General features: G+C 37.9%; 1 protein-coding gene and 1 non-coding gene across 2 annotated transcripts; one reads left to right on the top strand and one right to left on the bottom strand.

Annotated features, from left to right (window-relative positions):
• Positions 1-21: 21 nt before the first annotated feature.
• On the bottom strand, positions 22-24,688 carry TSGA13 (testis specific 13). Its single transcript, XM_049781503.1, has 8 exons — positions 24,609-24,688; positions 15,121-15,184; positions 13,066-13,137; positions 11,552-11,758; positions 8,395-8,522; positions 3,784-3,908; positions 326-471; positions 22-216 (listed from the first exon to the last, which is right to left on the bottom strand). The coding sequence occupies exons 1-8, from the start codon at positions 24,686-24,688 to the stop codon at positions 22-24; spliced, it is 1,017 nt and encodes a 338-aa protein (XP_049637460.1).
• LOC126031155 (small nucleolar RNA SNORA51) lies at positions 8,157-8,289 on the top strand. The gene has a single exon (XR_007503244.1). It is a non-coding gene; the product is annotated as a small nucleolar RNA SNORA51 (small nucleolar RNA).
• Positions 24,689-26,140: the final 1,452 nt, after the last annotated feature.

Raw genomic sequence — 26,140 nt, forward strand, 5'->3', positions numbered from 1 at the left:
ACTCAGAAGCCAGGCCCTCTCTCATTGGCCGGCGCGGTTTCTGCGGGCGAGGCCACGCCCCTTCTCCCTACTCAGCGCGGGGGGCGGGGCCAGAGGCGATTCCCCCCTCCCCTCGGGAGCCGCGGCCCCGCCCCTGCGTCGATGACTCCCGGGATCTCCCGGGACCTCCGGGTTCTTGCCCTGCTGAGCAAAGGCTTCCTTGCGACGCGCGCGGAGCTGGCAAGATTGTGGTTTTATTGGATCAGCAAAGCCTGGATGGCGACTTCCCTCGGCTGCTCGGTCTCCGAGGCTCGGAACGAGACACCTGAGGGTTCTTTCACTTAACGATCCACTGCTTAGCCCTTCCGTGACGAAAGGTCCTGTCCCCTGGCGTGGCCGCCTTGGTGGTCACGTCCTTCTGGAGCTCTGCCAGGGTGAGAGGCTTCAAACGCACCACGGACACCGCTTTTTCTTTATTGGACTTCTTGGACTCTGTTGGAAAAGGCACCAGGGCAACCTTGACGAATGTGAATTGTACAGACGATTGTTGCATGCTTTAGGCTGCAAAGAGACCCAAATGGAACCGCCCTGAACGTTGTTGGTCTTGACTCTAGCAAAGGACTTTGGCTTGGAGATTTACAAACCACCAGTTACCCATTTTTAGGAAAGGAATACATTTTGGAACTCGGACTTTTCTGGAAAACTTAGTTTTAAGAAACTATACCAGTGAAGGGTCTTCGCTTTAAGCCCACACATTTAAATGAGTCTGCATGTAATCAGATTGATAAGAAACTTTCTAACAAAATTAAGAGTGCAAAATAAATTTAGAATGCATTCATTTACCAGCGTACTTAATCCCTCTTAATCTTTTCTCAAAGATTATATTGGTTTTTAGACCTCTGTTTTTCTCATCTTGGACGTTATTTCTATCTTAGGCTCCTTATCAGTCACTCTCCAGATGGAGTGGTTCCTGGGCTTTCATCCCGCCTCACTGGTTTGGTTTGGGGCCACACACGCGGTGCTCAGAGATCATTCCTGAGTGCTTGAGGACAAGAGATGGTGCTGGGATTCACTCTGGATTGGACACATGCAAAGCAAGCCCTCAGCTCTGCTCTCACCCTCACTTTTTTTTTTTTTTAATCATTAAACCATGTAACATTCTCTGAGTGTTTCTTTGTTTCATCTTAGTTGAGGTCCTATCAAATATATCTGGTATAGACTCCTGAGAAACCGAATTGAGCTCCATCCCATTTAAACTAATCTATAAGCTTTACTTGGATGCCTTAAGATTTAATGTTTTTGGCAAAAAGAGAAGTTGCTACAAGTCTCTTGCTATAAAGTGACATTGTGTCTGTTTCATGATTGTCTTTGCTTAAGGAAAGTACCATGATGGACCCTTTCTTTTCCTCCCTTCCTCCCTTCCTCCCTCCCTCCCTCTCTCCCTTCCTTCCTTCCTTCCTTCCTTCCTTCCTTCCTTCCTTCCTTCCTTTCTTTCGTTTTTTTTCTCTCTTCCATTTCTCTATTTTCTTTCTTTTTCTTTTTCATGAAGGCATACCCAGAAGACCTTAGGGCTTCCTCCTGGTGGTGTTGGGGGCCATACGTTGTGCCAGGGATGAAATCTGGGTTAGCCACCTGTATGGAAAGTGCCTTCTCTGCTGTACTATCTTTCCTGACTTTAGGCTCTCTACATAGTAAATACAACAACTGTACTTTTATTTATTTTGAAGGAAGTTGTAAAGTCACCATCTATCTAATCACTTCTGCAGACTGAAAAGTTAAATGTTAAGCTTAGAAAGGCAAATTGTATATTAACAGGAAAATATTTTAAAAATGGGGAAAGTATATTCTATAGATTCTAGATTCTGATTATAGAATATATATATATATATATAGATTAGATTCTATATCTTTAGAAAGTCTTCCAATATTTATTTAAGCTTAACTGTTGACAACCTGCATATGGGATCATTTAAGATCTAACTAACTTTACTAAATATACTGTTAACTATTACATTTGCCTCATCTGGCTCACAAAGTTCAAATCTTACTTTACAAGTGGAGTTTCCCTATATGGAAATAGAAGCGCTTATATGTTCTAGAGCTGAAAATAAAGTTTCTGGGGAAGGGACATCCTTAACCCTTCCTCTTCTTTGGGGCAGATGATTTTGAAGTCCTAGCACAAATTATTTCTAGAATGGTTAGTGGGCAAAGGTGCTTCATATTAACAGGTCTGAAGGAACTGAGGATGGGTCTTAGAACCAGTCTAAGACTTTGCTTTTAAGTGGTTTTCTATCATTTTTTAAAAACTTTTCTTCATGTCTATGAAGCTTTGCTTAACATTTAGTTTCAGCTGTTTATGGGTAGGGGTAATAAAGAGCAGTAGATGGGTAAAAGTTAGGATGGCCAAAAAGTAGAGGAAGGACAGGGAAGCCTGGAGAAGTAGTTAGTTATGGAATGTTTCAATGGGGCCTCCTAATGTGACTTATAACTGGACTGTGGCTGGCTGGCAAAGGTGTTATTTAGAATGACTCTGTAGAATAGGCAAGCAGACTTTAAGGAGATTCAGAAATTTCTTAAGCATGGAAACCCTTGAGGAAAAATGAACCTTGTCATGGATCTATGAATTGGTACAATTTAGGACCTCATCCATTATGCTTTGAACACACAAGTGTTCTGCTTGGTACTTTGAAATCCCTCACTGGGTTTCAAATGCTGATGGGATAAAACTCAAATCCTTATTTGCATAGTTTACAAGACCCTTCAAGATCTTCTCCAACCATCTCCCATATTGAAAGTGCTTAAACAGAGTCCAATATTTCAGAGGCTCTTCATAAATGCTGTTGAAAGAATATTTTGTGAGGGGCACACCTGTTGTGCTATTTTCCATGCAATCTTATCTCAAACTCTTTCCAAGATTTGAGCACTTAAAAGATGCTTATACTCTTGATTCTTTGGCCAATCTAAAACCATTTTCCTTAAAGTGGAAGAAGACTCCCAATGAATAATTTTAGGTGACAAATATTTTTAAATGGAACTACTATGAATTTGATAAGATGTCAGGAAAAAACATTTTTATATCAAATACATGATGTGAACAAAGTAGTCTTCACTAAGTACCAAAATGATCTTTTTTTTTAATTAAGTATATAGTAGATCATCAATATGGCAAAAAGAATCAAAGTGGTAGGTAATATAATTTGGAAAATACTATGCTAGAACTTTCTAGAAACCTGAGAATCTAAACAGGTGCCAAAACCTAGCATTACTTAGCCTCTCAGGTTGTGTGTGTATGTGTCACTTGGGTGGGGGAGCACACCTGGCAGAGCTCAGGGACTTCTCCTGACTGTGCTAAGAGTTTTACTTCTTCTGATGCTCAAGAGATATGTTGTGCTGGAGGCTGAACCAGAGTCAGCTGTATATAAGACAAATGCTTTAATCTCTGTAATGTCTCTCTGGCCCTCTGTAAGCTTAAAATTTAATGCGACCAGGAGAAATTGTCTTTAGAATCCCATTAGAGTTATTGGTTGCTCTTATCCCTCATTCCTTTCCAGGGGTCTCAAACACGAGGCCCTCCATACAACATTTTGTAGCCCTGCCCTAGAGAAATCTTTTTTGTTTTGTTTTGTTTTGTTTTGTTTTAGGTGTTTGAGTCACACACCCCAATGTTCAAGGCTTACTACTGACTTTGCACTCAAGGATCACCCTGACTTTGCCTCCTGTGGCCCCCAGGTAAGTTGAGTTTGAGACTCCTGTAAGGTTTTAGGCTGACCCTACTTATAGCTATTGCCTTGAAAGGGAACGTACCATTCTGCTTGTCTCTGGTGTAGAGTGAAACAAAGTTGAGATGAGGGTATGTCTTTATCTGTTTCCTCAAAGCATGGAGCTTTGAATATTTCCCTTCAGTCTTGAAGTCATTGCTTATGGAAAACCTGGGTAAAAAAAGAAAGTTCAGAATAGGGGGCTTAATGAAAATAGCTACTAAACAATCACCAGCACTCAAATCCTAGGGTTGGGTAGAAAGAGTAGGGCTAATTATTAGAGAATGTCCATCAGTAGAGAGTGAGAGACCCAATACTGTAAACTTCCAAAAAATTCTAGAATCTCCTCTCCAAACTAGACATAGCTTACATTATAACAAGTGTTCAAGAAAATCTCTGTACCTTATGCCCACACCATAACTCCTAAGACACTGAAGGGATTTTTTTATTTATTTCTTCAAAGCATAGACCTTGGAATCTTCTTTTTGCTCTTGATAATAACCATCTGTGAAAAATTTAGTTTCATAGCACTGTTTCATTAGGGGGTAAACAAAGTTGGGGGTTATCAGTTAAGGTGTTATGGCCCATATCAGTTTCCCCATTTCCCTGGGAGCCCCCTGGACAGGCAGCCAAAGTCTCTCAATGTCCAGTGCCCTCCCTTGTGGGTACAGGCAGCTAAGGCCTCTCAAACATGGTTCCTTCTTTTAGCCATGGTCTCAGGTCAGAGTTCCTTACACAGGGGTGGCCATGGCATTAAGGCATTATTTGATTGTTGAATTTCTCTACAATCAAAAAAGTTGGTTAAATCTTGCTGGAGAGATAGCACAGTGGGTAGGGCATTTGCCTTGCATGCAGCTGACAGCATCCCAGGCACCACTAAAATGACCCCTGAATGCAAAGCCAAGAGTAACCCCACTGCACTGCCAAGTGTGATCCCAAAAGAAAACGAAACTTTTTTTTTCTTCTCAGTACTGCTTTTGCTGTGTCCCATAGATTCTGATAATTTGTGTCTTCATTGTCATTTGTTTCCAGGAAAGATTTAATTTCCTCTTTAATTTCATCATGGACCCACTGGTTGTTCAGTAGCAGGCTATTTAGTTTCCAGTTGTTAAATTTTTTCTCCTGTGTGCTTTTGTAATTCACATCTAATTTCAGAGCTTTATGATCAGCAAAGATATCTTGAAAAGTTTCTACCCTCTTAATTTTATAACTTTGCAAGCACACATCAGGAAGGAAGAAGGGGCATACCTGAATACCCTAATGACACAGCTCATAAAATTAGAAAATGATTAACAAAAGGAACCAAAAATAGGGAGATAGTAGAAAATAACAAAACTTAGAGCAGAAATCAATGAAGTGAAAACCCAAAAAACAATCCGAAAGATCAATGAAAGCAGAAGTTGGTTCTTTGAAAAAATAAACAAGATCGATAGACCATTGGCAAAAACTCACAAAGAAAGAGAGAAACTTGATAACCTGTATTAGAAATGAAAAGGGGGACATCACTACAGATATTGCAGAGATTCAAAGTGTAATCAGAGATCACTTTGAGAAATTTTATGCCACGAAACATGAGAACCTGGAAAAAATTGATAAATTTTTGAACTCTTATAATCTTCCACGGTTGAACAAGGAGGATGTAGCATATCTAAACATCCCCATCACTATTGAGGAAATTAAAACGGTAATCAAATGTCTCCCCAAAAAGAAAAGCCCAGGACCAGATGGATTCACTAATGAATTCTTTCAAACTTTTCAAGAGGAACTACTACCAATCCTGGCCAGGCTCTTTCATGAAATTGAAAAAACGGGAACATTTCCAGACAGCTTCTATGAAGCTAATATCACCTTGATACAAAAACAAGACAGAGATACAGCCAAAAAAGAAAATTACAAACCAATATCCTTGATGAATACAGATGCAAAGATCCTTAACAAAATTCTGGCAAATAGAATTCAATGCCTTATCAAGATCATCATTCACTATGATAAGTAGGTTTTATCCCAGGAATGCAAGGATGGTTTAACATTCTAAATCTATCAACATAATACACAATATAAACAAGAAGAAAAATAAAAATCACATGATCATATCAAGATTCAGAGAAAGCATTTGATAAGGTTCAACACCCATTCTTGATAAAAACTCTCAGCAAGATGGGAATGAAAGGAATCTTTTTCAATCTAGTCAAGGCCCTCTATCACAAGCCAATGGCAAATCTTATCCTCAATGGATAGAAACTGAAAGCCTTCCCTCTAAACTCCAATACAAGACAAGGTTGCCCCCTCTCACCACTCCTATTTAACATAGTACTGGAAGTACTTGCTATAGCGATTAGGCAAGAAAAAGATATCAGGGGAATTCAGATAGGAAAGAAAGAAGTCAAGATCTCACTGTTCACAGATGACATGATACTATACTTAGAAAACCCTAAAGATTCTATCAAAAAACTTTTAGAAACAATAGATGCATATAGCAACGTAGCAGGCTATAAAATTGGCACACAGAAATTAATGGCCTTTTTATACACCAATAATGATAGGGAAGAAATGGATATTAAGAAAACAACCCCATTCACATTAGTCTCACATAAACTCAAATACCTTGGAGTCTACTTGACTAAAGATGTGAAGGACCTATACAAAGAAAACTATAAAACTACAAGAAATAAGAGAAGACACATGGAAATGAAAATCCATCCCCTGTTCTTAGATTGGCAGGATTAATATCATTAAAACGACAATACGCCCAAAAGCTTTGTACAGATTTAATGTGATCCCTCTAAAAATACCCATGATATTTTTCAAAGAAGTGGATCAAACACTGCTGAAATTCATTTGGAACAATAAACACCCACGAATAGCTAAAGCAATACTTGAAAAAAGGAATATGGTAGGTATTACTTACCCCAACTTTAAACTGTATTACAAAGCAATAGTTATCAAAACAGCATGGTATTGGAAAAAGACAGACCCTCAGGTCAGTGGAACAGGCTTGAGTACTCAGAGAATGTTCCCCAGATATACCGTCACCTAACTTTTGATAAATATGCAGGAAATCCTAAATGGAACAGGGAAAGCCTCTTCAATAAGTGGTGTTGGCACAACTGACTAGCCACTTGTAAAAAGAAGCAAACTTAGTCCTCCAGTTAACATCATGTACAAAGGTAAAATCCAAATGGATTAAAGACCTAGATATCAGACCTGAAACCATAAAGTATATAGAACAACATGTAGGTCAAACACTTCATGACATTGAGACTAAAGGTATCTTTAAAAAAGAAACAGTACTCTCTAAACAAGTGAAAGCAGAAATAAATAGATGGGACTATATTAAGCTGAGAAGCTTCTGCACCTCAAAGAAAATAGTGCCCAGAATACAAGAGCCACCCACTGAGTGGGAGAAACTATTCACCCAATACCCATCAGATAAGGGGTTAATCTCCAAAATATACAAGGCACTGACAGAACTTTACAAGAAAAAAAAAACATCTAACCCCATCAAAAAATGGGGAGAAGAAATGAACAGACACTTTGACAAAAAGAAATACAAATGGCTAAAAGGCAAATGAAAAATGCTCCACATTACTAATCATCAGGGAGATGCAAATCAAAACAATCTTACGCCACAGAGATTGGCACACATCAGAAAGAACGAGAACAAGCAGTGCTGGCAGGAGAGAAAGGAACTCTTACTCACTGCTGGCAGGAATGCCATTTGGTCTAACCTTTGTGGAAAGCGATATGGAGATTTCTCCAAAAGCCGGAAGTTGAGCTATATGAGCCAGCTATACCACTCCTAGGGATATATCCTAGGAACACAAAAATATAATACAAAAATCCCTTTCTCTCACCTATATTCATTGCAGCATTGTTTACATTAGCCAGACTCTGGAAACAGCCTAGATGCCCTCAATAGATGAATGGTTAAAGAAACTATGGTACATATACACAATGGAATATTATCCAGCTATCAGAAGAGATTAAGTCATGAAATTTTCCTATACATGGATGTATTGGAATCTATTATGCTGAATGAAATAAGTCAGAGGGAGAGAGATAAGCACAGAATGGTCTCACTCATCTATGGGTTTTGAGAAAAATAAAAAACATTTGTGTAATGATTCTCAGAGACAAAAGAGAGGAGGACTGGGTGGTCCAGCTCCTGACATGAAGCTTACCACAGGGATCGTTTAGTGCAGTCCCAGAAATAATTATACTGAGAACTATTATAACAAAATGTGACTGAATGAGGGAAGTAGAAAGCCTGTCTAGAGTACAAGCCTGTGTGGGGTGGGAGGAAGTACACTTGGGATATTGGTCATGGGAATGTTGCACTGGTGAATATATATAATATATAAATATATATAATATATATAAATATATAATATATATTAAAAATTAAAAAAGAAAAGAAAAGGCCTCCCAATTCTTACCACAGGCTGTGTTCTTTACACTGACTGTATAGAAAAAGGAGGTACAGTAAATGCATCCCATACACACCTCAACCCAGGCACTTTGCCTGGTCTGTATTGTGAATTGGGGGACAAAAATAAATTAATTAATTTTTAAAAAGTCGGTTAAATCATACTGAAAAGAGACAGTAGCATGGGTCAGGAAAACATTGAAAGGAAAAGAATAAGAGCCATTACTTCACCTAAACCATTGTTCCTTCCTGAGATCCTTCAGCAATGCAAATGAGAAGGAAGTTCTTGGGCTAGATCTTTCTCTCGAGGATATTGGGGGTAGGTGGACAGATTCAGGGGTTTTGGAGTGGTCCATTTTCTGCAACAGAGGAAAGAATACACGAGGGAGTACACAGAGTCACTTGGGTGACTATTCCTCAACTAAGCTCCAGTTACCCTAATGTCCAAAACCTGTCAGAGAGGAAAGTGGTTATTTAGAGGCTTAAACAAAAGGATACAGTTAAGTGGGCTAACATCTATTTCATTGCCTCATGATATGGTTCATCCACTAACTGACTGAACTTGTTCACTGGACCTTTGCAGTGAATGACAAATATCCAGTGTTAAACGATGCATTCCATCTTTTTTTTGTGTGTGTGTGGTTTTTGGGTCACACCTGGCAGTGCTCAGGGGTTACTCCTGGCTCCATGCTCAGAAATTGCTCCTTGCAGGCACGGGGGACCATTTGGGACCAAACAACAACAACAAAACAACTAACCCATTTATTTCCTATAATTTCTAATCCCAAACAGATAAAATCGTGTCTCTTCTACAGAATCCATTAGAAATGTGAATAACTCTATTACATTCCTACTAAACTCATGCTTTTCCAGAATAAACACTTTGAGCTTTTGACTTGATTTTGGTTTCCTAGTGTTTTCTGATTTAGCTCATTGTAACTTCTTTGAGAAAGTTATAATTAATATTTTCCAATGTAATGAAGGTTAAAAAAACAATATGCTAGGTGCAGGGACTGTGTAGCAACTCCCAGTCCTTTAAATAACTATTTAAATAACATCACCTTTTCTGAGTCTTTACTGAGGAACCACAATATTGAAAATCAATCCTCACACACTGCACCAATCCACTATTTTGCTTTGCCATGGCCCTTGTCATATATATTATTTGTGTGCTTATCTTCTGTGCATCTGTTTACCTCTCTAGAATTAAACTTCACCCAACGCCTCTGATTTTCAAAAAATGTAAATAAATAAAAAGAAGCTAGAGGAACCATATAGTACATAGGGTGCTTACCTTACACACAGCCAACCCGGTTTTAATCCCCAGCATCACATATGATCCCCTGAGCAAACCAGGAGTGATTCCTAACTATAGAGCCAAGAGTAAGCCCTTTAGAGTCAGGTCTGGCCACAAACAATACATTTTAATTTAGTCACTGATATATTACAGTGCTAATATTTGACAATTCAAGCCTTTTCACAATAAATTGGACTGATACCACAATTTGCTTATGAATATGAATAGGTTTTCCCTATTATCCAGAAAGTTCATAAAGTGGCAGCTGTTGGAAAGTTACATAATATTCTTCTATTTTCTTCTCTATCTTGAGCAGGACCATACTAATGTGGCATATGTTCTTCTCTCAGTAAACATTACCCACTACTTTAAAACCACCACTGCACTCACACTCTGAAGAAAAAAAAAAACCCTAGACCACAATGAATTAATTAACTTCTCAGCATATACAATGGATATTAGTATTTTTATCTTCTGTTTTAAAGGAATCTCTTGGTTGACCATCAAGCCACTAAAGAAATGCTTATTCCAAATTCACCACATTTTATTCTAAGTATCATCTTGGGTGAATTCTATCACCAACATTAAATATCAATCATATTTAGATACTTTAGTGTATACCTTCACTTATCTTATTTAATGTCTTCTTGTAATTTTAAGCCTTCACTTAATAACTCTGAAATGGTTTTCTCTACTTTCTCTGCCAATGATTTTGTTCAGTTCATTGGAATCTTATCTGAATTCTTTTAGTTATATTACAATTAATTTTTATATTTTTGATTTTCACAGCTAATGCATCCTTCTCTCATAACCTCCAAAAATGGCCTGTATAAAATCTATACTGCTAAGATTATATTTGTCCTTTACAACTAATGCATCCTTATAACCTCCAAATATAATCCTTATATTTGATCTATCTGATCATTTCTTTTACTCTCCTGCTCTCCACCCTGTGCAGCTCAAACTCATGGCCTCACATATGCAAGACAAGTGCTTTACCACTGAGCTACATTGTCAGCTCTGTGCTACTGATTTCTTTACCTTTCTCTGCCTGGATCTTATTTTCTCATGTATAGTCCTTTGTTGCTTTTCTGGATGGTAATATACTCATTCTTCTTTTGTCAGACCTACCCCTTTTACAGAGATTTTTAATTACTTCCCTGCTAAATATTAGTTCTATATTTGTATATTTTTATTATTCACATATCCCAAAATAATTACTTTTATATATTTCATTTATTGATTGTGTATCTCCCATTAGAGTCCAAGTTTCTTGAAGGTAGAAACTATCTTATAATCAGTCATTTTTATTGAATTCCCTTTGTCTACATGATATTCATTGTCTAGCCACCATTTTCTCCCCCATACCACACTTTCCTTTTTCTGGCAGCAAGGGCAGTATATAAAATGTTAATTCTTTACCCTTTTCCCATTTACATATTTATTTCTATTCCTTAAGTTCTCATTTTCTGAATTATTGTTCACTAACTTCTATTTTCTGTGATGCCACGAATAGAAGCCAGAGCCACACATATGCAAGACAAGTGCTCTACAACAGACTCTAATCCCCAATTTCTTTAATAATTCATATTTAGGGGGCCGGTGAGGTGGCGCTAGAGGTAAGGTGTCTGCCTTGCAAGTGCTAGCCAAGGAAGGACCGTGATTCAATCCCCCGGCATCCCATATGGTCCCCCCAAGCCAGGGGCAATTTCTTAGCCAGGAGTAACCCCTGAGCATCAAACCTGTGTGGCCGAAAACCCCCCAAAAATTCATATTTAGACTGTAAAACCAATGGTACTTTATCTATCATTAATAACAAACTATCTTTCCCCAAAAAGAACCATTTATATTCAAAACTCCATCATCTCTCTGCAGTGAAATTTCACATTAGACTTAATTTTGCCTTGGGACAATGCTGATTTTGAGTATTTCTAAAGAACACCAGATTCTGCTTTATGAAGCATATGGCAATGTATGTTGACTTCTGAAAGACATCCTCTATGTCCTCTTACTGTCATTCTTCAATTTGACTTCCTAATTCTTCTGGTTCCTTACCTGGGATGCCAGGAAACTTCCCCCATAGTGCCTTACCTGGGACAGAAACTCCTTAGAAAAGTAATTGGGTGTGGTGTCCTCTTCTTGTTGATTAAAGGGACAGGGAAGTGGGTTGTTGGTCAGAATTAGTAGGGTCTTATCCTGATCATATTCTGCTACTTTTAACAAGAAGCTTTGGACTTTCCTTTGTTTAAACAGGAATACCTGCAGTGGTGTGGGCTTCAAAGACTCATAATAGCGGGCCTGAACAGACATAAAGGTTTCCAAAGACACAAAGGGGTTAGAGCAAAAGAAACTACCACATCATTTGGATAATGTTTCTCTTACATGGGGCAGGGAGAGAGACTGGGAAAGATCTAGAGAAATCTGCTCTGAAATTCGGTTCACAGAAAATGGTGGAAAGCTGTCTGCTCCTTTCCTTCCTCACAACATTCCCAGGAAGTTGACCAGAGGTATCCATACTTATTTGGTCTACTACTCCTTTTTCAGGAAAAGAGAAGAAGAATCACTCAGTGCCCTGCTGGAAATTTATGCAAACAAACAGAACCCCATTTCTACTATGCCCTAAATTACAACTACCCCAACCTACTCCCATCACCACCCCTCTGCTCCAGGATTACTAAACTCTGGGCAATAGTGAAATAGACTAAGGGCTAGGGAAATGAGCCAGAAAGGCCCCCCCAAAAGGTTTTTGTAGAAACAAACAAACAAACAAACAAAACAAAACCATCAAAAAATGAAGAAAAGGGGCCGGAGAGATAGCATGGAGGCAAGGCATGCAGAAGGTTGGTGGTTCAAATCCCGGCATCCCATATGGCCCCCCATGCCTGCCAGGAGCGATTTCTGAGCATAGAGTCAGGAGTGACCCCTGAGCACTGCTGGGAATGATCCAAAAACCAAAAAAAAAAAAAAATGAAGAAAAGAAATAAACTGGAGAAACTTCCACAATAGAAGAATAAAATAACTTTGTTCTTTTGAAAAGACTGACATTTTGAAAAGCCCAACACCATGAATGCCAACAGAAGTTCCTGCAAGACACCTAAGTGTCCTCTGTGCATCTTGGGAAGCCATGGGAGAAACAATCACACACTCAATCTCCTTGCTTGGAACCTAAGGAGAACATCCCAGAGCTTCTCGGCCACAGACATAGCTTCATTATATGAAGAAACAAGTCCAGTGCTTAAAAATAAGTCCAGCTTGCCACCTAAGATGTGGTTGGAGAAGGGCAATCCCTTAAACTGGTCTTTCTGTTAACAGGAGGATGGCAGAGGGCTGGAGAGGGAGAATATAGAGCGCTTGTGAATGTAAATATACATTATCAACTTAAAAACAGAAAGGATAATCGATAGCAGGGACCCAGCCCCCCACTCCTCCCTCAGCACCCTCATTCCTAGGATTGAGATGCCTCTCTGTGCTAGGAGCATGCACAGTTTCACAAGCTGGGTGGTGGCTCTAAGAGGCTTCTGGAATTGTCTTCAGTGAGTGAGTCACTGCAGGGCTACTGAAACTTGCTCATGAAGATCTTGGGGGATTGATTTTTTCCCACCTACCAAGTTTGGGTGGTCTGTGTAATATTGAAGGTTCTTTAGTACAAATTTTGATTGTCCAACTGTATCAAAGACCTAGAGACAATGATCCAAATTAGTGAATTCAAATCGCCTTTATGCTAAGCAGAATTTTATCTCTTACCACACCTGAGTCATACTGACATGAATATCTGGTTTAAATTAAGAAAGGGAGAAACACTAGGCTCCCATGTCTGCTCCTGAATGTTCCCAGAATGAGAGTCACAGCAAGAAGAGCTAGTTTCTGAAGCACCCTAGTTCAGAACCTGGTTCACAAAAAATAGACCCTTTTTAAAGATAAAATGCCAAGCCAAGCAGTTTGGTAGAAAGTGACACAGGGCCAATTTTATAGGGTGACAAATCACTCATGTCTTTTCCTTCTGCCATTTCTTTCTTTAGCAGAGTGGAATCAAGGGAAAATTAAGGTGGAGGAGAGCCTTTAAGACAAAAGGAAACTAGCAAAAGGGCAATGCTCTACAGGTTTGAAGTAGAGGGAACCTGCGAGATAACTGCCAACTAAGCTGAATGCAGATACATTCACAGAAAAAGGAGAGAAAGGACAGTTTATTATGCATTTTGTCACTATATCTGAAATATTAGATTCCAGAAATGTATACACACATTTGGATTTGGGCAACATTATATTTTTTCCATTTTTCTGTTGGTGCCAAAGCTGGTCATGGCCATTCAGTGGATGAGTGAAGTGAGATGTCTGGTTATAGAGTTGCGGGCTCTCTCTTTCCTCCTTTGTTGGCCCCTATATCGTGTCTGATCTTTAACTTGACCCTAAACTATCTAAGGAGAAATATAAGAGGTAAGAAAACAAGAAATTAAAGCTCTAATGACCTCCCTTAGGCTTGCATTGTGAGAAAGCAGAAAAAGATAGGGCAATGATGGTTGTGTTTAATCCTGTATTCAGGTAAAAAATAATCACAAAAATGGTCATGCCTCAAAAAAAAAAAAAAGTAAAATAAAAAGGGTTTAGAGGAAAGGATCATGCACCAAAGGGATGCAAAGAGCAAGAAAGTCAATAAAGAAGGGAAATATGTTTTTAATTTGGAGAACAGCAGGGGTTTAGATGGTGTTGGGGCCACATTGGACAGAACTCAGGAGCAGCTACTGGCTCTGCTCAGTAGTCACTTCTGACCATGCTGAGATCATACATGGGATCAGACCAATGTCAGCTACATATAAAGTAAGCACCTAACTCCTCTACTATCTCTCAGGCCTCAAAAGGGTAACATTTTAAGAAATGGTTAGAATAAATTTTTAGAGGAAAGGCATTGTTAGAGGAGAATATGTTGGAAGCTGGCAATTCCCAGGAGTTGGAAAGGAGGGAAAACCAAGGAAAAAGTAGAGCCAGGCCATCCATTCCACTAGAGAGGGCAAGATGAAATATAAGACCAGTCCAAAGATGTAGTTATTTATTTTATAACTTTTTGGAAAACTGAAATTCCATTGTCCAAAACCAAAATATATTATGCAAAACCTGTTTCATGGCTATGACACAAATTTATAATCATAGAAGCCTAGAAAAATTGCTTGGCTTATATATGAGGATTTTTGTTTTATGGGCACTAAAAACTTAATTTTAGGAGGCAAAGTCTCTGGGAAAATATTTTTACACCTGAATTTTTCCAAGGTATTGCCCCTTGGGATGGTTTTAGTGTTCTTATGTTGAATTGCACTATCTCTGGCTAATGAAATAAGAGTTGAGCTAGAAAATTCACTTAAGTATGATAAATGTGGAAAAATAACAATATCTGAAGAAGTTTTGCTGCAAGTGACCCCAATGTTAGAAAAGACATTCACATGGGCTCTATGATAAGCTTTTGATGCTTAGTTTTTGAGCCCTGTTTTATTTTTTCTTTCTGATATGTCCCTGTCTCTTTTCCATAAAATTAGATAAATTAACCTTTTCTCTACTTAAATCCTGACACCTTGTTGTTTTTTAGCAGAAACTTTGTGAAATCCAGCTCATAAAGTGTCCTAAGCAACTTCCAAGAAAGAGTTAAAAAGGAACACTTGCAAATGACATACCTCATCAAGGTCAGTAGCTGTTCCTAAATTAGAGTTATTCTTTGTTTTGCCAGGCTGCTGCTGCCTGAAAGAGAGGCAGAACATCCCATTGTATTTTGTGGATATTCTCAATCTCCCTCAATACGGTTTGTAAGATTGACTTCAAATAACTCAATTATCTCAGTATAGCAATAAAAAGGGTTTAAAGACACTCTTTTTTAAACAAAGAACTCAGTTTAGGTGGTAACCAATTAAATATGCAAAAATAGGAAAAAGATGATGAATCATCTAGCCAAAATGTTGTGGTGGGAGAGCAATCAGTTTGAAGAGTTAAGCAAATATAATCTCATGGGGGATGACATGAAGACATCTGATGCATTGACTTCTTCTAAAGTATGGGCTATATACCATTCAAAGAAGTGCTTAAGTGACTACTTTAGAAAACTCTTTTGGAAACTGAACACTTGGGATACTTTTAAAGATCACTTGCTCTTTTGAATGCCTACCTGCTTTCAAGATAGAAATAGATGTTACTTCATTATTGACTCTGTGAAAAAGCCCTAGCTCTGCCTGGTGTGACCCCAAAAGTTAACACTGCCTAGTGTGCCTCCCCCCGAAAAAGCAAGACAGGGTGGTAGCTGGAAAGATAGGTCAAAGACTGTTGAGTGTGCATTTTGCTAGGAGTCCATAAGTTCAATTCTTGGTACCATGGAGTCCCCAAGGCACCAACCACTAGGATTGAGTCCTGAGACCAAGCTTGGAGTTTTCCAGAATGTCCCGGTGTGGACCTCCCAAAACAAAATTAAATTAAAATTTTAAATTAAAAAAGAATGAAGGAACAGAGTAAAGATTAAAGTAAAAGTTGGAAAAATTGCACTGTGTTGCAAGTCAACTGATTTTACAGTGTGTGGGATACAAATAATGCCAAATACAGCACCAAATCCCATCCAAGGACAGCTGGCTTGCATCCATTCTGGCTACCAGCTATACCAGTAAGGGAAGCCAGCCATCTTAAAAATGGTCCTAAAGTGAGAAGGTGACATATTGTGGATAAACTCAAATAAATCCCAAATAAATATAATGAATTTTATCTTTTGAGGTGTGTTATTACCTGAAGGCACTTAATAATATATTACAATTTTTATTTAGCTCTTTGTAAGAAAGCAGCATTGACTCCTAGTCACCTGGTCTTTGGCTAATTGAAGGTATTGAGCTCAACAAAAAATGCGTCTTCAGCCCAACAGTATCCATCTTATATAGCATAGTACATTTTGGGGGAAAGAACTAGTTGCTACATGAACACAACCCCAAATTTGGCTAATCTGAGGAGAGTAAAATTCAAACACTTTTACTATAGTTCTACTCTGTAACTAACACTGTTCAAATTGTAGAGACTACAAAAGAAGTTCATATGTGATGCTAAATATAGTTTAGTTGGACAAGAAAGACTACACACTTGGCTTGTGTCCTTTGGCTCATGCTGTTCACTGTAAGTAGGCCAACCTGAGGCAAGTATTCACTCAAAGGCCAAACTCAGTGCCTTGAAGTAGTCCACATTCTGCATGGGTTTGATTCAATCCAAAATTATTTCCTTAGCACACACTATGGGCCCAAACTCTGCTCTTCATCCTGTAAGGAAAACAAAGGACAGGCACTATTGTAGTTGTAGGAAACACAAATATCATAATCAACTTTAAGTTTAGTTGGTAAATGACAAGGAGAAAGAGGAAGGAACTTTGAAAATGAAAAAATAATGATATATACTTGCCAGTGGATGAAACAAATCACTTTATATCATGGGGGGGTCTCTATTTACTCATCTGTAAGAAGAGAGAGTTAATCAAATTATTTAAAGATGACTTTCTAATTCCATGATAGTGGTGAAATTTACTTTTATAAAAATATTGTATAAGTTAATTCATTCAGAGATCTGAAGTGGTAGCATGGCAGGTAGGGCTTTTGCTGTGCACACAGCCAACCCAGGTTCAATCCCTGGCATCCTATATATAAGCCTTCCAGGAATAATTTCTGTGTGCAGAGCCAGAAGTAACCCCTGAGTGCCACCATGTGTGGGCCAAACAAACAAAAAAATTCACTCTCAGTTGTGGGAAAAGGTAGGACGAGCAGTCCTTCTTTTATTATCTTTCTTGTCAGTATAACCATATACATCCACAGAGAAACCTAGGAAGCCAGGAAGTGTGGTGTGAGTGGTTTGTATATATGGGTAAGGGAAGGGTGGGGAGAGGGAAGACACATGGAATTGCTGCTTTATTTTATGGAGACAACTAAAAATAGGATATACAAGATGAAGTAGAAAAGAGAGGTGAGTGAGATTTGGAAATATTTCCAAAAGATATAGAACTTGAGCTGAGACTTCAGGATGATATGTGAAGCTGTCTAGCTGGAGGATTTGTTGGATTGTTGGTATTGATTTAAGTAGTAAGAAATAAAAATTAATATGTAGAACAGGATCAGATTCTGGCAACCTTGACCATGATAAGGTCTACAAGGACAAGTGCCTGGTAGATACCTGGCTTGGAAAAAAGACTGTATTAAAATGTTGATAGATGATTGTTGAGGGTCTTTGTCTAGATTGAATCTAATGAGTAGATTGAACTAAATTCTGTCAATTCCCTTCAAAGTAAATAGATTCATGATTTTTTCACCCCTTTATCATTTTTACTGGAATCATAAATTAAATATGTATAGTATATTATAGGATCATCAAAATAGGTAGGGCCATCACATTAGGAATTATAAGCCTTTCATTGCTTGCTTATCATTTACAATAGAATAGAAGAGGCTATACAAACAAAGCTATATTCAAAATGAGAATGGAAAGATCTGGCATACAATACCTCCAACACCAAGAACTTTTAGTTCACTGGAGCAAAGAGATTTCTCAACCTAGAAAGTGATCATATTAAAATTATCTTAATTATTATTTTATTGATCTAGAGGCAATACAGAATTTGTGATGCAAATGCAATCTAGAATGCTGAAGTATTCTATTCTTTGTGAAGAATGAAAAATGTACAATGACATACATAAAATCTACTCTGATTAGCTAAAATTGATTTATCTCACCTATCACTTTCCCTCTACACACTCCGACATTTTTGTATCATTTTTTCATTAACATCTGTTTTTAGCCAATGTCCACCCACTCCCATTTTTCAAATCCAGTATTTCTAATTCATTTAAAATTCTCTTCAAAACATTTGGAACTTTTTTAAGTTACTACTTAATAGCCTTTTAGAAAAGACTTTGCAGAACAATTCTATACCAAATTGTAGTCTTTTATTCAGTGGTGGTTGTGTGTATGTATGTGTGAGTGCATGTGTGTATGTGTGCACATGCATGTAATTATCTTGTAGTTATACTGGAACTTCCTTTTTTATTTTCTGTCTCTTTTTTTTCTTCTGTGATGGGGATTGAACCCAGGGCCTCACACATGAAAGGCAAGTATTCTATCACTAAGCTATATTCTTGATCATAGGAACATTTTTTGGTGGTGGTGGGAGGCTTATGGTTTTGGGAACAATAGACACTAACAGCTACAGTGAGGTAGCAGTATTTATTTGATCTGGGCCTTCTACATGCAAAGCATATGTTCAACTGACTGAGTTATATCTCTGGCCCTGAAATATTTTTATGTGCAGTTATCATCTGTAACTTCTTTAGTGAAGATATAAATGTGTACATATATATATATATACATACATATATAGGTATTTTGTGACCCTAACACAATGCACTGCCTTATATATTAGGCATTCAAAAATCAGTATTCAATGTATATTTAATGAACATTTATGTGTGTTCAGCACCATATTAATGGAAATAAACATAAATTAGACGTAGTTTTTGAAATCTGAACACATGGAGATTACAGGTTGTCTGAAAGATAGACAAGAAATATGTCAAATGCAACAAATTGCCATGCTTGTCTCAGAGATAAATTCATCATGCTCTTGGAGCAAAGAGAAAGGGAGAACCTTTATTCCCAGATATGAAGAGTCTGGGAATGACTTAGAACTAGCACCTAGACTGAAGTCGGAAATAAGGGAGAAAATTAGGTGAACAGAAGAGAAAATGGCCATTTCAGAAAGGAGTGGGGCTGGAGCAATAGTATAGTGGGTAGGGCACTTGTCTAGAATGTTGCTGAGTTAGATTTGATCCCTAGCACCCCATATGGTCCCCTAAACCTACCAGGTGTGATTCCTGAGTGCAGAGCCAGGAGTAAGCCCTGAACACCCATTAGGTGTGGCTTACTGCATGCAAGACAAGTTCTTTAATCTCTATACTATTTCTCCCATCCTATTTAAAGTAATATTTTAGAAATGTATTTATTTATAACTTTTCCATTTATTACAGATGAAAGCAAAATTGTATACTGATGAGACAGATAGGCCTATTTAATTTTACATAACTAAATGTATGAAATGTTTTTCAGTTGATCAATATTTTAATTGTTTCAACATCAATGCTGAGAATGCCACTTTACATAAATACATAAAATGGCAGAAGCATGTTTGAGTCATTTAAGGAATTGTTAGAAATTCTGTCTTACTCGCATGCCAAAATTTATTTAATGATATTTTAGGAAACTCAAGTTGAAACCTGTCTGTGTCTCTCGATAACTTGACAAAATATTTTAAACTTATAATGGCAGATGATATTTAAAGTTTTTCTAATTATGGTTTATGAGCCAACTTAGTATTTGGAATGAAAATTTGAAAGAAAATATTTTTGGAATATGTGCCTAGGTACTTCAGAGGATCAATTAACCCTACAACAGTCAAATCTTTGGAAAAGTTATTTTCTTTTTTGTTTTGTTTTGTTTTGTTTTGTTTTATTCTATAGGACTCAGGGCTTTCTCTTTCTGACTGTGCTCCTGGGCCACTCCTGGCAGGATAAGGGGTCCATATAGAGTGGTGGGATTGACCCTGGCTTGGTTGCATGCAAGGCAAGCACACTATTCATTATTCTATCTCTCTTGGCCCCTATCATTGAGTTTTTCAGAAATATTCAAAAATATTAGAGTTTTGAAATCTGTACATCATCCTGAAAAAAATTTAACAAAATCAAATCTCTGCTCATTAAAAACTATAACAACTTCAATTTCAACAATCAGTTTGAACTTTGCCCTTCTGGGATCCACCTCACCTCTTCATGTAGAAAAGAGTCACACTTTATTTAAATGCAAAGATTTAAGAACTAATGGCGTTAATGAAATTACTGATTTTGATAGTATCATGAAGCATAGCATTTAACTCTGGTGCTTTTTCAGATCATCACACATACCTACATATCAAACTCCAATGCAATTTTCCCATCATGAACCTTCTTTTGTGCAAAAGTCATTCACTTTAAGATGTTACCCCATTTTGTGTCTTGTGAAGAGTGACAAAACTAGAATTTCTCATGTATGCTACCTCCATAATGTATCTCACGGCGTGAGATATGTAATAGATACAACTATGCCATGTTAGAAACATCTGTGGTCTCCACAGCTGAAACAATAGCACAGCAGAGAAGGTATTTGTCTTGCACAGGGCCAACCCAGGTTCCATCTCCAGCACCCCATGGAGTCCTCTAAGCTTTGTCAGGAGTAATTCTTTTTTTTTTTTTTTAATTTATTTATTTAAGCACCATGGTTACAAACATGTCTGTAATTGGGTTTCAGCCATAAAATGCTCACCTCCCTTCATCAGTGCAACTTTCCTGCCTCCATTGTCTCCCATTTCTCTCCCCCAGCCCCTTCCTGTCTTCGAGACAGGCATTCTATTTCTCTAGCATAGTCATGGTAATTGTTAATGTAGTTATTTCTCTATGTTCACCACTCTTTGTGGTAAGCTTCATATTATGGGTTGGTCCTTCTGGCCCTCATTTTTATTGTCCCTGAGTATTATTACTATAATGTCTTTTATTTTTCTCAAATCCCACAGGTGAAGTGAGATTATTCATTATCTCTCTCCCTCTAATTTATTTCATTCAACATAATAGTCTCCATATCCATCCATGTATAGAAAAATTTCATGACTTCATTTTTTTCTAATAGCTGCAGATTAATCCTTGAGCACAGAACTATTACCCCAAAACAAAACAAAACAGAAAAAGAAAGAATTACCTATGGTGTTGCAAACTTGGGGCTGCCCTTAAGCCTGGTAAATGGAAAATGGTCATTATTTAATTTCAGAAACTTCTTTAGAAACCATATCATTGGAGGGTCTGGAACGGTGGTACAGCAGTAGGGCATTTGCCTTGCATGTGGTTGACCTAGGATGGACCGAGGTTTGATACCCTGGCATCCCATATGGTCCCCAAGCCAGGAGCAATTTTTGAGTGCATAGCCAGGAGTGACCTCTGAGCAAACAAAAAGAAAATAAAAAGAAACTGTATCATTGGATAAAGGAATTTTTACAAATATCAACTCCCCTTTTAACTATTTATGACATTTCATTTATTTAATTTTGGGCTGCATCCTGTGGTGCTCAGGACTCACTCCTTTCTGGCTCTACACTGAGGGATCATTCCAGAAGGGACTTGGGGGCCTATAAGGAATGCTGAGGATTGATCCTGGGTTGGCTGCATGAAGGTAAGACTTCTACCCTCTATGTTATCTCTCTGATCCCCAAATACTTTCAGTTGACAGTGACAAATTTTCCAAAACATTATTTTTATTTATGTGAAAAAAATTTAAATTCAATATATTCCTTTGGTTTATTGTAGTCAACTATATGCTTGGTATTAAGATGTAATTTTGGTCTGGCTGATTTCATGCTCCCCATGGTCATACCTTCATTATAAATTCAAAAAGGTTTTACAAGCTACCATAATTATAAAAATAAATCCATAATGCAAAGATGATTTGACATATTTTTTTCTTGCCACTTTAGGAACACTATAATATGCACTACCATCTTTGATATTATCTAGCAAAGACTGCCACTTTATTATCAGTTTTTCTTTTTTCTTTTTTTTTTTTAAAATTTTGGGCCACACCGACAGCATTCAGGGGTAAACTCTCAGCTCTGTGCTCAGAAATCGCTCCTGGCAGGCATGGGGGACTATATGAGATGCTGGGATTCGAACCACCGTTGGTCCTGGTTGCTTGCAAGGCAAAACACCCTACCACAGTGCTATCTCTCCGGCCCTATTATCAGTTTTTAAAAAGATTTTGCACCACACCTGGAAGTGCTCAGGGCTTACTCCTGACTTTATGCTCAGAGATTACTCCATATATGGCGCCAGGATAGAATTGGTGTCATCCATATGCAATGCAGTTGCATATGCATACAATTATAAAATATTTTGTCCTAAAATATAAATAAATATTTCTAAAATATAAAATATTTTGTCCATAAATATAAATATGTTGTCCTAAAATATAAATATTCTTAATAATTTCTCAAATACTACATTTACCTTATGAAATTTTACTTTTGTGTTTAATTTTAAAAAATTGGTGTTCATGCTTACATATACATACAGTGGTGTTAGAGTCCACATCTAATCAGGCCCTGCATTAGGGAAGCAGCTGCCTCTTCAGAATGCTCCAGGACTAGGGGAATGGCCGTGTAACATCATTCCTGAGGTAACTTGAGCTCAGCTTGAGCATGAACCTGACTCCCCTCAAGATAACCACAAGACCTTGTGCCTCACATAGAGACTATTGGTACCTGGCCTTCTCTTGCTACAGGCATCCCTATCTGCTTTTCACTGGCATGAGACAGACATCTGTGTCTCTTTGTTTCTTCTCGCCTACTGCCCTCATGATTTATTCCCCTTTCACTTCATGTTTAACTCCATTTTTTATTTACTTCTGCAGATCTAGCTAGATGGACCTGTTCACTTAGGCCAAGGCCAGTAGAATCTAAATCCCTGAAGCTGTACAATAAACTTGCTGTTAACTATCAGTCACAGTCTTGGGTATTGACTATTAGTTGTAATCTGTATCAGGCTGCTGATCCTTGTGCCACAAGTCAGCACAGAAGTGATATGGAGAAATATTCTCAAAGGACTTTTTGTCTTTACTTGCCACAATTACATATATTTTATAGCAAAAGCTAACAGCAATTTTTTTAAAAAAATCAACGTTCTAACATAATATAATCTAAAGATTTGTAACTTACACACTTCTTTTGAAGAGGAAGGCATACCTGGAGATCTGATGAGGCTGATTCCAGACCACCAGAATAAAATAAGATTGGAAGAAAGGTCTTCTCACATCTTGGTTTTGCAGTGCATAAAATAAGAAAGGTTTACATTCTATGGTAGTCTCTATGCTTATGAATTGCTCCTGGTGGTGCTTACTGAACCATATGTAGAGCCAGAGTTTTTATTTTACCTGGATAGGCTACAAGCTAGGTAAATACCCTACTCACTATATCTCTCTGGCCATTAGAAAAAACTTTAAAATTCACAAAAATCATCAAAGTTTAGTAAATCATTAAATGCTACCAATTAGAGAGTTAATAGGTATAAATTCTCCCAAACCTATTAAGTCTGAGTTCATGGCAGAGTTAAATTTTGCTTGGACATATGTAATTTTCTATAGGCTATATACACACCCACATTCATTGCAATACTACTTACAGTAACACTTGTTTGTTGTTTGGATCTGGAAATGATCCAAATGTCCAACAACAGCTAAGTGATAAAGAAATTGTGGTATCCCATGAATGTGTGATTCCAAAACACAATGGAATACTACACAGCTACAAGAAAAGATGAAATCTTGCATTTTTCTTCAACTTGGATGATTCTCAAAGCTACACATTACATTCATGCTTAGTGTAATGTGTTTGAAAGAAAAAGACAAATGCCAAATGATATCAATCTATATGTAGTTTAAGGAAACAAAATAAGGAAAAAAACAATGTCCATTAGAAACAAAACCTGAGATACTACCAACAGAACTAAAGCTGTCCAGTGGGCATAGGGGGAAGAATGGAACTAGAGACAGCAGTAGAAGGATAGTGACACTGGTGGTAGGTGTGATGTAGTATCATTGTAAGCAGAAAACACTAATACTTATAAAATGCTTCAAGTAATGGACAAGGTTTGTTAGAACAGGTAAAGCCCATCTGAGAGAAAACAATGTGAATGGGCCACACCTTGTCTACCAAATCTTCCTTTTTAGAAAGAAGCTTTACAGCAAACAGAAAAGTTAACTCTCCCTTTCCACTACCCCTGTGCTTTGGATCTATGATAGGACTTAAGAATGGTCTTGTCATCTCACCCTTTCACCTTCACAACTTTTCACATTCAAAAGGAGATATCACACCCTTGGTAGCAACTGAGTATTAAGGAGGTGGGTGTTAGGAATGGTCTGATGCCTTCTGGGAGATGTTACTTTAAGAACAAGGTATAGTTATGAGGCTTCATAATAGGAGGAAGTGTGGGGGTTCATTTTCCCTCTCCCTTTTCTAACTGTTTAAAAAATAGAAACAGGTTGGAAAAATATTGAAGTGGGTAGGGCACTTTCCTTGCATGCAGCTGACCTGTTGGGTCCCGTTTTCACCTTTGTTGATTGATTATCCGCAACGAGCTCCCAGAATGAGAAATTCATTCCCATCCCCATGTCCCCTTTTGGGGAGATCTTGGTAATATTTATCTGCAGCAAATAATCCACATTGACAAGAGGGTTAAGGGGTAAAAGGTTGGGCGAAGAGTCCTTTGTCAGCCTGTTGCTAGCTCCAAAACACCTAGAACCAACCAGTCAACTCTGGCAACCGACCCTGAACGCCTGGCACCCAAGCCATTTATTTGGCTCTCAACAGCGCCCCCACCTGGATTCCGGTCAAGGTGGGACAACAGGCAAAGGATAATCTTATGGAAATATTTTCATATACAACAATTCCCCCTTTTTAGTAAAGAAAAAATAATAATGTACAGAAGTAAATAATATTTTGCATAATTGTAAAAAAGGAACAACTAAGCAATAAAAAGAGCGGCTGTTTGCATAAGTGCATCACAGGAAAAAATATAGAAAAACTTCTAACCTAAACACAGGGTGTCCAAAACCAGAAACATGTGTCAAGGAATCAACTACAAGCTCTAGAGATGATAGATCTACGGCGTACAAGATGAGAAATTCCGAGTAAGTTCTTCCTAGGAAAAGCAGATGCTTGAATGTTCTGTAGGGTTTGGGTAACAGAATCAGAAAGTTGGAATTTCAGAGGGCTGGAGAGATAGCGTGGAGGTAGGGCCTTTGCCTTACAAGCAGAAGGATGATGGTTCAAATCTTGGCATCCCATATTGTCCCCTGAGCCTGCCAGGAGTGATTTCTGAGCATAGAGCCAGGAGTAACCCCTGAGCGCTGCCGGGTGTGGCCAAGAAGAAGAAGGAGGAGGAGGAGGAAGTGAAGGAGGTGGTGGAGGAGGAGGAGCAGAGTTGGAATTTCAGAAAGTTCTCTTCTTAGCAAAGGAAAAAAAGAAGGGAAGGAAGGGGGTGGTAAAGATCTACTGAAAACTGGAAAGAGAAACAGAGAGAGAAAGAAAGAGAGAGAGAGAACTTTGCCTAATCATATGCCTTCCAATCGCAGATTCAGTGGGACTAGGGTTTATACATTCACACATCTCATCTGTTGGCCAACACCACATATTAGCAAAACTACTGACCACAGATGTATGGATGGAAAATTATTTTCAGAGATAACAAATATTAGGGGGGAGATACTAGGCACTCTGATATAAATATGGAATTGGCATAAGTTCTAGGAAATCTTGCATAAATATTAAATTGAAAAAAAAAAGACAGCCAGAAATTAAAAAAATATAGAGAACAGCAGGAGATTGGAAATCTGGGGAGTTCAAGGTTGTAAGTTATTTGTAAATTTGCCTATTAAAAATGGAGGAGGATAATTTTCTTAGAAGAGAATGGAAGTTTTTCCAGACAAAACTTTTAGTTCATTTACCACTAAAGTGCTTGAGGTATGTAGATCAAAAGAGAAGTCAAAGTGAAAAGAAGTTGAGATGTTTAAACCTACAAGATGGACAGTGAGAGGTAGAAGGAGAATTTAGGAAGAATTCTG

The sequence above is a fragment of the Suncus etruscus genome, chromosome 1, assembly GCF_024139225.1.
Source record: "Suncus etruscus isolate mSunEtr1 chromosome 1, mSunEtr1.pri.cur, whole genome shotgun sequence".
Lineage (NCBI taxonomy): Eukaryota > Metazoa > Chordata > Mammalia > Eulipotyphla > Soricidae > Suncus > Suncus etruscus.